The following is a 12,837-nucleotide window of genomic DNA, read 5'->3' as shown; positions in this document are numbered from 1 at the left end:
CTGTTTTTGTTAAGATAAAAAATATATTATAGTGTATCTGGTTTTATTTGGTTTGCTGTGGCGTAAAAAAACGGCATTGTAAAAAAGCGGTTTTCTTACAATTATATATTTTGTAAAAAAGCTGCATTTTTACACTTATATATTTGTAAAAAAAAAATGTTTCGAAGGCTATAGCTTTCTTTCAATTAAAGCAAGTGTTCTGAATCTTTCTGTACGCTTAAAAAGCTTGAATTATTTGGCAGTGTCATTCTGTATTTTAATGTGTGAACATGTTTATGGCCGGTTTCTTTACAAAATTAGGTTTGCAAGAAAAAGGTCTGTCTGCTAAACATGTAGCTCAGCAAAGACTAATTAAAACGGTTAGGTTTTTTCGTTTGTTTGAAATAAATTTAAATCGATAAACACTGGAGCAAGTTCTTCGTATTATATTCTAACTCTTAGCCTAAAAGCAGACGTTTGTTGTTTTAAACAGATTTAAATTTCAACTCGCCGATCGAAGGCCGCCGGAATGATGACTGTTTAGTTTTGATGAAGCAGCTGGCCTCAAATAATAAACCGCTTCCGTTCTTAATTTTCGCATCACCGAAGCACAAGATTCGTATGAATGTATTTTAAATAGAGCTAATTTTAAAAAGTGAATATCCTGATTTCACCAAATGATTTAGTTTTCGTGACCTCTGCATGACCCTTGCGTAAACATTCACATGTCGAAACATATTAGCCTGTTTCAGTCCCTGTTTTTTTTAGCGAACGAAAATCAATATCTTGATCGAAATGAAACAGGCTTGATGTACCGGGCATGCAAGATCGCTTCATTATCACGAACACTTCAAAAAGTGTAGCGACAAGGCAACTAAACAGATCTAGAAATGCTACACGTTTCGCATAATATTAACGATGTGACTCAGTGTTCGACTGAGGCTTTAAGACAGTTGCGCTTTGGTATATGGGTTTTGGCATACCCTAATTCTCAACTCAAATTCTCTAAAGGTACTCTATGCAGCATCTTGTCCGTTTTTCTGTAAAAAAGCAACTTTTTTACAAAGATATTTCTTGTAAAAAAGCAGCTTTTTACAAATATATATTTTTGTAAAAAAGCAGCTTTTTTACAATTATATTCTTGTAAAAAAGCTGCTTTTTTACATAAAAAGCAGTTTTTTACAAATATATATCCCTGTAAAATAGCTGCTTTTTTACAATTATAAAACTGTAAAAAAGCTGCTTTTTTACATAAAAAAGCAGCTTTTTTACAAATATATATTCCTGTAAAAAAGCAGTTTTTTTACAATTATTTAACTGTAAAAAAGCTGCTTTTTTACATAAAAAAGCAGCTTTTTTACAAATATATATTCTTGTAAAAAGGCTGCTTTTTTACAATTATATATTTGTAAGAAAGCTGCTTTTTTATGTAAAAAAGCAGCTTTTTTACAAAAACCGTTTTTTTACACAACATTGCTATGCATAAAAGTCACAAAAATGTAAAATTCCAGGAAAAAATATATTTCTTAAGTTCCAGTTCTGTAAATTTAGCAAGTACCTGTTAGTTCACTAGAAGGGTTAGCTGTTTTTTTCTTGTTTCAATTCTATAACAAGCTTTAAAATGTGTTTGTAACCTGCAAAGCTGTAATCCACCAGTGTTTTTTTTAATGTTTTTGTTGTTTCAGAACTCAGATTAATTTTGTCCAATAGAACTTTTAAAATGTTTTTTGTTAAAAAAATGCACGTCATTAAATGAGTTTTGTAAAGTAGCTAGTCGCAGCCCGTAGAAAAAATAAAGGAGGCCTCTGCGGAGGAGAGAGCTTTCTACAGAAGCTCCAGTTTAAAAAAGGAACATTTTTTGTCTTTCCTGTAAAATGAAATAAATGGCACGCAATGCATGCAGAAGCGATGACGTTTTACAAGGGAGCCATTTATAATTCCAGTAAAGTTTGTCAAAAAATTAAGGTAAATAAAAAAAACTGACAACTTGTGCGTGAAATGACTTACCCAACTGCAGCGTACATTTTTTGACAAGGAAGCAATGATTTTGAGGATCTGTTGGAATTCAAATTAATGTGATAGAGTAGTTATGGAGTCGCAAAGATGCAAATAATACATTTTCTTCATAGATTTGCTCAGTTGAACAACAGTAATTTATTTCTTTTAAATTTCCCATTGTTACTTCAACAAAGGTTGCATTATATTGTAGCGTAAAGGGGAGCCTCGAGCCAAGTGGCCCATACTTGCCGGAGGTTATCCCGGTTCATGTAGCATTAAGCTGCTAGGAATATTTCTACTTCCCCCCAGAATGGGATGCTATTTCATCATCACAGGTACCCCCCCCCCCCCCCCCCCCCGCATTTATATGTTGCCGGTACCCATTTATACACCTGGGTGGAGAGAGGCACTATGAGAGTAAAGTGTCTAGCCCAAGAATATAACACAATGACCCTAGCCAAGCCTCGAACACCGCTCGACCGGTAGTCGGCACACTAACCATTAGGCCACTGCGTCTCCCATATTGTAGTGTGACATCCACTAAACGACACACGCGAGCAAGCTTAAGGCCAAACAGTGTCTGCTCAAAGCGGCCGTGTATTACAAGAATTTAGAAATTTCTGTCTACTTAATCTTATAGAACTCATCCAATATAGTTTCTTTCGTTTAGACTTTGTATTAGTCTTTTCTAACTGCACGGGAGTATTTTGCTTTTGTGTTCTAAGCGGCGATTTCTTGCCGAGCTTAACTTGATTTCTAGTTTCTTCATTTCCTACATATCGGTTGATTGAGCGCAGCAGATCCCGTCCACTCGCCCGACGACTTCAAGGTATACATCATTGCTTGAAATATTGAGAGAAGGGAGAGAGATTGAAGGGAGTGGAGATTCTCTCATTTAAAATCAACCTGTTACCGTCCATAAGACTCAACTAGGGTATTAGGAGACGTTGAGACTCTCAAACATTATCTTAAAACACTTTTATACACTGAGCTGTCACGAAAGTCGTTTATTATAGTCGTTTATTATTTCCACATGTCGGTCACATAATGGCCACACATTGGCCGGATATGGGTCACATAATGGCCACACATTGGCCGGTTATTGGTCACATATTGGCCATGTACGGGACACTTACTACTTGAAGTACAAAGTTACGTCGTGATGTCTTACGCCCCCTTTTTTTTGCTGAATTACACAACATAAATAAGAGCAACAAATGTCCCATTTAAACTCCCACCTGTTACCCAAGGATGCACCAAAAATCGACACACTAAAATTGAAAATCCTAGGAGTAAACTTTTAAGGTGGTCACTGCCCTTTAGAGACCTGTAGAAAGCCGAGCTCGAAAACTGTAATGTGAAAGTATGTTCTTCCCGGCAATGTGTTCAATATCAAAAGCGTATTTGTTAAACTGCAAAAGTTTATAATTATATTTATCTACTAATCCTAGAGTAAAACGCATTTTTCTGGTTTCGGCGGTTTGCTGTGATTTTTCGGTGCTGTTCTTTCTAGCAACGCCGGTTGAATTCGTTGAATCTGCTGCATCATAAGCTGAAATGATTCCTCAACATTCAGGCCAGTCTGGAAAGGATAAAAAGAACAAAGGGTCACGTCTGTATGCAAGCTTAGGTAGCTTACCAGGCTTAGTGCATAGCTGCTGAATCCCGCAACTAGGAGTATTGCTACTCCTCCTGGATGGGATGCTGGTCTCTCGCAGATACTCCTACCCCACCGACCCCCCTCACCCTGCAGTTGAATAATGCAACTGTCTTATTTCTATTAGTTAGTTGCTTGTACAAATATCAAAACCTATTGCATATTGTGCATAGTCAAAGGTAGAAAACTGAACAGACTCAAAACAAAGCGTTTTGCCAGGCCTCACACATCTCCCCTTAGTAACTAAAAGCAGAGGCACAAACCTTTGCTGATGTCTCAATTAATGGAATATTGACATCAGAAGAATTACAATATTCCAGCACCTCCTCTTTGTTTACTTCTCGTTCACCCTCTAAATCCTGCAACGACATCATTGAACAGGTTATGCGGCAGTCACAGGGTCAAATCCCGTAAAAAGTCCTAATACTTTTTAAGGCTTCCTTGAAATTGATTAACTTAATTGATTATCCACAGTTTAAATCATATCACTTATGATTCATCCATTTCCAATTTTATCACTTTCCCAGGAAAATATATTTGTCTTGTGTCAGAAGTAATAGTCCAGGCATTTTATCGCATAAAATAGGTCAACCTGATACTAATTGCAACAGAAGGTTTTTTAACGGATTTTGATCCAGGAACATGTCCTCTATAACATATCAAAAGTCTCTGAAAATCTGAGCAGGGGAAGGTGACTAAAAACGGTTTTTTTAGAACCCTGTATCGTCCCTGTATAATGCAGCATGGAAACGAGGCCCCTCTACTATTTGCTGTGTTGCTTGAGTTTAATGCCACGTTCAGCATGAGCTAGCAGAGAAAGAAATATTTTTGTGTGTTTTCCTGATAGTTAAGTCCAATTACATGTAAATTAGATCAGATAATTGCTTTAAGAAGATGATTAAATCTATAAAAATACACAAATTGACACCAAGCTTGTAGAAAGCGTCTGCGCTGTTGCTTATCTGTTTGAGGTATCCGGGGTAGGAATTTGTTTTCCGCTAGCAAAGTTAAAACATAAAAAAAAAATTTTAAGCTAAAATAAACATGGATGTCATGTGCTAAGGTTATGCAGTTCAAAAAAATCATTGTGGCATGTATAGTGAATCCCAAATTGAGTTTCAACTCAGTGCACGAAAACTGATATTCCATTTATCGCTTCGCGCTTCGTGCGTTATCTTTTTCTCATAACTTAGAAATCTCTAGATCTGAATGAAAACTTTTCTAAAATGAAAATTTATCCGAACAATAAATTCGTTTTGAGCACAAAACATTTTGCCTAAAATTCATTTTCACTGAAGACTTAATTTTGCAAGAATAGAACCAAACGTTATCAAAAACTCAAGAAAGCCAATTTAAGTCACATTTAGGCAATCAACCTAGACGTTTCCACAAATAGCTGTTAATTAGAATTGAGAATTGTTTTGAGCAAAAAGCGTTGTTGATACATCTGTCGTTGCCTTGTTGTCTTTTACACGTTCCCATCTGCCTGTAATTTCAGAAAACAAGATACTCAACTATGTATGACACAGAAAAGTGTGTTATTTGTAAAAAAAAACTTTGACGGCGCGGGCGAGGTCGTAACGCTAAGAGAAAAGGGAAGCGCGGGAATTAATCGGGCGAGCACAGAGCGAAATGATTCTATCACTACGGTTCCTGTGCAGCAGGTTCATCAGAACTGCCGGCGAGAATATTGTCTGCCAAGTAACATCAAGCGAGCCAAGAAAATTCTTACTTCTGAAACAACTAGTAATCGTCGCTCTCTAACTCGCCAAGTAGAACAATATTTCGCATTCAAAACTGACTTTTTTTTGTGGTACCAAAGTTGAGTTCGGGGAACAGAGAAAAAGACTGGGGGAAGCATTCAGGGTTACAACAATTGAAACGAAAGGCACGATATTGAAAATTTGTTCAGAGAGAGGGGACGAGGGGTCTGACACGATAAGAGCTTGGCTTCTAAATGTGCATGAATTGCCTGCTGTTGACGCAGTTTACCACCAGACCTGCAGTGTAAACTTCCGCACAAAGAGGAAATTACCTAAAGTTTATGAAGTGGATGAGCAACTCGCTGTCAATTGTTTCCTGTGCGACGGACCTTCCGCCTGCGCCAGACTCGCTTTTACAGGTGCATCTGCTGTAAGAATGGCATGCAGTGCTCTCCAGCCTGCGGCCAGTGCAAAGGGTCCGCGTGCACTAATTTTACCAACGCTCTGGAATACGAAAGTGAAGATTCGGAAGAGTGACTTCATTGAATAGCATGACTGTGTAGATTACAATTCAAGAATGACTCTATCTCTAGCTTGAAGATAAGTGATAAACGTGTCTTGACCAATGTAAACTTTCGAATAACTTAGAATTATAAAAATTGCTCTTTTATGGGTCTTTATTTTAAGATTAAGGCCAGGGAAACATTGTATTAAGAGTATGTTCTTAATTTTAAAGAAAAGGCATAATTTATACCAATAAAACAGCCGTAAACAGCAACTTCCTGTTTATTGCCTCGTTTTCATGTTGCAGCAGAAAGCGAGTTAGACGTTGATCGTATTTGGAGGTGTTCCCAAGCTTGAATCTTTAGAGACTTTTAGTATGTTATTGTATAGGTCATTCCTAACTAGTTTACGTTGAGAAAGCTTCTGTTGCAATTAGTAGCAGGTCTGATTACAAAATGCCTGGACTATAAGTTTGATTTAAACCAATCAACTTAGATTGTAAAGGGCATGTCACATGCACCGGTTGTAAGCTATCAACTTATAAGGGGAATTACAAGATCAACCTCATTCCCAGGGTCTCTCTCTCCTCACCCCAAGAGCGGGGACGGGGAGAGAGAGACCCTGGGAATGAGGTTGTTACGAGATTTGAGATTTAGAGTATTATTCTGGGGGCATGTTTAAAACACAAAATGTCGAAATGACATACAAGGTAAGAGCCAAAGTTATAAATAAGATATAACCATTCCACTGAAATCTGCATCTGTTACCGAATTTATTCTGTTTACACTGGTACTAAAAGTAAGGAAATAAATCCCAAAAAACCCAATCACAAATTCTCCATCACGGACCTTTGGGTAATTTGGATTTGGATTTACTGTTTGAGACGCCTCTAGAGGATATTCTTGATCAAAATGGCAGCATAAGTTTTGGCCTCGGAAAAAAAAAATTAATTGTTTATCTTGTGTTTGCCATCGAGCAGCGGCTATGACGTTGTGCTTTGAACTTCAGCAATCACGTGAAATGGATTATCAAAACCGAACCCATTTCTACTGTCAATACATCTAAGGGCCATTAGGATTTGTAATGTATAAAGCCCACATCTCACAGGTACTCACGCATGAAACACTAATTAACATTCCGCAAATAATTGTCTACTGTTTATGCTTTTCTAATACACATTTTTAAATGCATGTGTATAGAAACAACCCTGGGGCAACTACCATAAAAAAAGGGCGGAGATGCTTGTTGTCTCGCTTAGTAGTGTAAATTCTTAAGTTTTGGTCTCACTCAGGGTGTTCCAGGCAAACACCAATACTTTTAACTGTCAAGGTTTCATTTATAAGATAAGATAAGATAAGTTAGATAAGATAATAAGATAAGATAAGATAAGATAAAATAATAAGATAAGATAAGATAAAATTTTATTAACACTCCTAAAAAGGTTTTTCAGTGAACAATACAATAGATGAAGTTGAATAAAATGTAAAATTTAAAATGTAAATGTAATTTAAGGTTGCACACGAAGAAAATGCAAAATTATATAAATTCTATGATTAGAATTTTGGTATCTTTCAGGGGTGATAAAAGCTTAAGCCGCACCCAGATTGGTCTCTTTTTTATGGGTTCTTTCCAAAATTTCTAACCAAAATCCCTTTTCCTTTTATACTGGAGTCCCAGGGGGGGGGGGGGGGGAGGACAAACCAATCCAACTTACCAATTTATTGGCCACTAGGACCATAGGAATAGCCGAACTCAGTTGTCGATCTTGGATGATTTTGCTTCTTAGATCCTTGAGCTCGTGCCAACTTGACGTGGAATTTATAGCAAAGAGTACAAGGAATGCATCCCCAGTTGCCACTGACGAGTCACGGAAAGAACTGAACTCTTCTTGTCCAGCAGTATCAACTATCTCCACATCATAAAGTTTACCATTATACTCAATCTAGAACATAAAAAAAGAAAAAACAGTTAGTTAGGTGCCAAGGCCCTGGTCCTTTCTAAAGCCCCGGCTAAATGATCAAACATTTGTCCAACATTGTGTTTGTTGCACACAACATGAAGTGGCTAAACGAGCAAACAATGTTTTATCAAACATCTACCAAAGTGAGCCCACATAACGCTTTGTGTGTATTACCGCCGAAATTATGGTGCAACATCACATAGATTCGGTTGATTGGTTGCTTTTTCCCGCTTGGGTTTGCTTTGTTTGCAGAGGTTGCTAAACGATCAAACATTTGCGCATGAAGCAAAATGTTGGATGAAAATGCTTGATCTAGATCAAACATGGGAAACCATTTAAATGCAATGTTGAGAGAGGCGGCTAAACGGTCAAACATGCTCTTCGAACATGATGTTGGACGAAAATGTTTGATCGTTTAGCCAACGCTTAAGGCATTAGCTATAACATAGATCATGCAATGTAAATATGGCTGCCGTTAAATTTCAGTTGGTGAGAGATTTAGAGTTAGTGGGGTTCTACTGTATTCTATACATACCTCCTTTCTGTATGTCTCCTCTGATGACCAAACATATGGAAGGAGAAAAAAATAAAATGTTAAATTGAGTATAGTTGTCATCATCAGTTCAACAGAAGGTATAATATTATTAAATACATGTAGAACTGCACCACATTTTGCAAATTTATTTACCATTAACAATAAACTTCTTCCCTGTAGACTACTGCCTTGTCCTGGTGGGGGAGCTTGCATGCCTCAATGACCTTGAGAGCTATACCATCCGGGGGTCTCCTCCTAAAGGTCATGAGGTCAAAAGGTAGAGGCCAGACTAAATGGTAGTCACTGGTCCTCCAGGTTGGGGGTTGGGCGTGCAGCTAATCCCCGCACCCCGTAAAAATATCTGATTACAGAAACCAAAAAAGAGATTGACGAACTCATCCAGGGGTGCCGTCGGGCCACATGTGAGCTACCCGATGATAGCTTTCTAAGCTGGAATTCTGGTATCATGCTTATGACAAATGTGGGGCAAAGCCGCAAGGATCCCTGCAACCTGATTAAGAACCGTGGAGTCAGAAAGAAACTGGCTTGGATGGCATTCGTGGGGGGCTGCTGTCGCATCAGCGGCAGACTGGGATGGATGGCGCAATTTTCTGGCCGGCCTTATGAGTCCTCATGGGCCCGATGAGGATAAGTAACAATAAACTTATTTAAATAATAATAATAATTTTATTTAAACTGAAGAACAGATCAGCAATGTCCGAAAAGGAAAAAGCTGGTATAAACCGGTGATCAGTATATATAAGTAATAATTAAAATGAAAACTACACAGCCTTAGTAAAGGAGACCTAACTTTTAGGAAATTGATGTTTGAGGTGTCAATTTTTTTTCACACTTTAGGTGCCAATTTTTTGAATGAAAAATTAAGAAAATTAGAAAATTAAAACCAGCCCTCCCCACTTTCAATGATGGAAAAATGGCATTCTTGATGTTACCACAAATAAATCATCAATTTTTTTTTTTTTTGGGGGGGGGGGGCAGGGGCTTTTTTTCATTTAATTCTGACAAGGATTGTACAGTGGAATTCCATGAATCCAGTCACCAGTCAGCTTCAAAAAATCTGGTATATTAACAGGGTTGCCGTATTAAAGAGGCTCCCCATAAATAGGGAAATGACTGACTGAGCTTTCATTGGATTAAAAAAATGTAGGGACTGCAGGGATGGAGCGAAGAGCTAATTTCACCAGCTGAAAGAGAGCTTATATAACACTGGCTGAAATTTCATGATAAGAAACAACCAAAGGCTTGGAATAATATTGAAGGTATAAGAACGACCAGAAGAGCCGGCTGGGTTTGGTTTTTGGGCCAGCTTAGTTTATTTTGAGCTTCATTCTGTGGCTGTTGGTTGTAAGGCAGGGTTCCAATGTTAAGTTACTAGTTGTCCCTCAGTGATTCATGCATGCCAACTGTAATTGTTCACACTGAACCAGGTTTAAAGCTACTGTGAAATACCAGCATATAATTACATATAATTACTGTCTTCTTACCTAATGTGGGGTCATAATACTAGAAAAAGAAATAAAACAAAAATAAAGTTACCGTTGAAATTCAAAGTATATTGTCAGTAATCTACATGTATGAAATGGGAGAGAAGACAAGTAGGAATGTCGAGTATAACCTGGGGGAAATTGTGAAGTACAGTTGAACCTCTACGTAAGACACCTCTATTAATTCTTGTCACAAAGTCTGAAAATTTTCAGTCACATGACAACAGGTGGTCAAAAATTATTTTTTGTTTATTTGCAACCGAGGTCTAGATGAACCTACATAGTCATAATCTTCTAACAGTTTTTTGTGATAGAACAGAACTTTAATTTAAATAGTACTTACCTCAGTAAACTCATTCTTCAAGTACCGAATGGTTAAAGAGCTTTTACCCACTCCTCCACTTCCAACAACACACAGACGAAACATAACTCTGAGCTACTGTTGCTCGTTTGACACTTTTCCATCCACAACTGTTCACAAAAGGATGCCAAACCCTAAAAAACAACACAAAAGTTGCCTTGTGACCTTTCTTTCAACTGATAAATGCACGCCTCACCTTTCAGTTAAGGACGTTTGCGCCAAAATTTTCTACTCAATAGATTTTTTTAAATTTTTACTGCAGCCAGATAATGAGTAACTTGTGTGAGAAATGCAAAAAAAGTTGGGGTCACCGACTTTGATTCAGAGATAAGGCGTGTGCAAAACTACCCTGATTTTGAAAAATTGGCGCACGTAATTCAGCAGTGTTCACGAGCCTTGTAGTAAAAAATATTGAAGATGAGTAAACGGATGTAAACGATCTTAAAGTGCCTATGAAGTAAAAAACTTTTTTGCTTTTTTTGGTAGCTTATTATGTCTACTTTCCGAAAAGCTAAAAAAAGAATAATGTCAAAGAGAGAGAAATCGGACTTTTTGCCGCCTAAAGTGCCCTCGGTAAGACAAAACAGTGGGTCCGGAGACTGGAAACGAATTTGGCTCGAAAGACGTAGTTAGTGGTTCCACGGATCAGTTTACACTTAGATTTTGTTGATACACAGTGAAGTTTACTACTTCAGCTGAGATTGTTGCTGCTTTTTCGTTGTTAAATCGAAATCTTGGCTGACAAGAACGATATGTTGCCATCTGCGGACTTGGCAGAGCGGGTTTCTAGCAGAAATGAATCGCACAACGAAATATCGTGACACTAAATGGACTGAAGTAGTTAGTTGGACCTGTCCAACCGCCGCAAGCCGATCAAGCGCTCTTTCACACAAGCGCTGGTCGACAAGGACGATCGAAGTTCGGTGAAGCAGATTCAAATGAGAAATTCCCTATAAAAAATGAATATTAACTAGAATTTTTATTGTTTCCAAAAGCACATACATCGACGGACTTTGATTTTGTGATTTTGTGAGTGGTTTCGCAGTGTCGCAATGTACTTCGGAATTGACACGAGCGCTGCTTGCCGCGCGGCGGTTGCTTGCTTGTCGAATGTGTAAATTCAGGTTACGGTACGCCTATCCCGGTGGTTATTCGGTATTATATCACGATTTGGTGATTTTAATACAAGTAGCGATCAGTTGCTCGCTTTCATTTAGATTGTGTTCTTGTGTGGGAAAGTACAGTGGACTGACATATTTCTCCGAAGCGTGAGAGTGACATAATCAAACTTGACTACATGGCAAGATAACACTTCTTCAAACTCAAGATTAGCACTTTTTGACTTGAACGAAACCAAAAATTTCCTCTTCAAGAATAAACAGAACTGCAGTTGTTGCTCTTTATGGTTCGTTAGCTCTACGGTGTATTTTCAACCGTTGACTTCTTTATCCGGATACGATAAATCCTGATTACAGTGCGTGTTTATCAGCAAATAATTCCGGCGAAGGCAGCCGTAAAATTTGTCCAAGATTTTGCAAGATCTCAGTGTATTATTTAAAAGTGCATTCGCCATAGAATACTACCGGAAATGCAGACGTGAATGACAACATTCGAAGCGCGCTACTTGAAAACAAACAAGCATTTCTAACTCACTCAAGTCGAATTTACATTCCATATTTTTGCTTCTTTCACAGATGCATTCGTTTGCGTCTGGCGATCGATCGTTTCAAGTGTTTGGGAAAGGAAACGACTGCTACCTTACAAATGATAAAACGATCTACTAACCATACAAATTAAATTTTGAGGGACGAAGACTCATAATAAAAGAATAACACGTATACTGTACCCAGCTGTGTAACATATTGTAAACTCCTGGCGCGACTGCTAAATCTTTCTTTCGGCTAGTCAGCCGGGCAGAATGATATAGAGAGACCACCATATCCTTTACAGAGATAACTCTTTTGATAAATTTCCTTTTCGTTTCATTTGTGGCAAGGAAGAGCTTGTGCTGAGAACAGCGATCCTTGAACTGCCGACGAAACAGAATTCGTTTCTTTTTGCGTTGTCATCAGAACGAATAGCTTTACTATACACATGGAAATTTTGCTTCCATTTACTCTGCAAAGCTTCACCAAAGGAAATAAGTGTATTTGTTGCAGTTTCGTTTGTGCAATTGCCTTTGTTTGACTCAAAAGCCGAAATATAGCTTTCGCCAGCCCTCTTTACGCCATAATCCTGGTGTCTTTAGAACCACTAAGTACGTCATTTCCGTTGAAACCGGAGCGTTTGGCCGCGCGCGAAAAGGACCCACTTCAAATTGCGAAATCCAAACTTCGAGGCTCAAAAAATACTAGAAAAAAACGCTTTTGATATCTTAAACACGCATATTCGTGCTAACTAAGACATAAACAAGTAAATTGAGCAAAGTTATTTTTTACTTCATAGGCACTTTAATCACATTTTGTAGAAGGGTGTCCAGATCTGTTACGTAAATAAATCCTAGTGTTGGTATCCTTTTTGTAAGACTTAACCCTGGAAAAAGGCATCAAAAACTGTCGTACGGCAAAACGAAAAGCCCAAAAAGCGAAATTCAAATGTCAGTGGGACAATAAAAACAAACTTCCACTCAATCGAT

The 12,837-nt window shown here is 38.0% G+C and overlaps 1 protein-coding gene across 1 annotated transcript; it reads right to left on the bottom strand.

Moving 5' to 3' along the window:
• Window positions 1-2,969: 2,969 nt before the first annotated feature.
• LOC144639991 (ras-related protein Rap1-like) lies at window positions 2,970-10,350 on the bottom strand. The gene is made up of 6 exons (XM_078499243.1): window positions 10,185-10,350; window positions 9,842-9,860; window positions 8,337-8,356; window positions 7,556-7,783; window positions 3,898-3,993; window positions 2,970-3,559 (listed from the first exon to the last, which is right to left on the bottom strand). The coding sequence occupies exons 1-6, from the start codon at window positions 10,266-10,268 to the stop codon at window positions 3,425-3,427; spliced, it is 582 nt and encodes a 193-aa protein (XP_078355369.1). The 5' UTR covers window positions 10,269-10,350; the 3' UTR covers window positions 2,970-3,424.
• Window positions 10,351-12,837: the final 2,487 nt, after the last annotated feature.

This window comes from Oculina patagonica, unplaced genomic scaffold, assembly GCF_052425735.1.
Source record: "Oculina patagonica isolate OP01 unplaced genomic scaffold, crgOcupat unplaced161, whole genome shotgun sequence".
In the NCBI taxonomy this organism is placed as follows: domain Eukaryota; kingdom Metazoa; phylum Cnidaria; class Anthozoa; order Scleractinia; family Oculinidae; genus Oculina; species Oculina patagonica.
Note: the sequence above shows the minus strand (reverse complement) of the source record. Positions and strands in the feature narration are given on the sequence as shown.

Bases quoted from the DNA above. Each gene is read 5' to 3' on its own strand.
- LOC144639991 (XM_078499243.1), bottom strand. From the start codon at position 10,268: ATGTTTCGTCTGTGTGTTGTTGGAAGTGGAGGAGTGGGTAAAAGCTCT. The intron at 3,994-7,555 runs GTAAGTTGGATT...ATGTCGTTGCAG, and splicing joins TCCTAGTGGCCAATAAATTG to GATTTAGAGGGTGAACGAGA. The intron at 3,560-3,897 runs GTTTGTGCCTCT...TATCCTTTCCAG, and splicing joins TAATTGAGACATCAGCAAAG to ACTGGCCTGAATGTTGAGGA.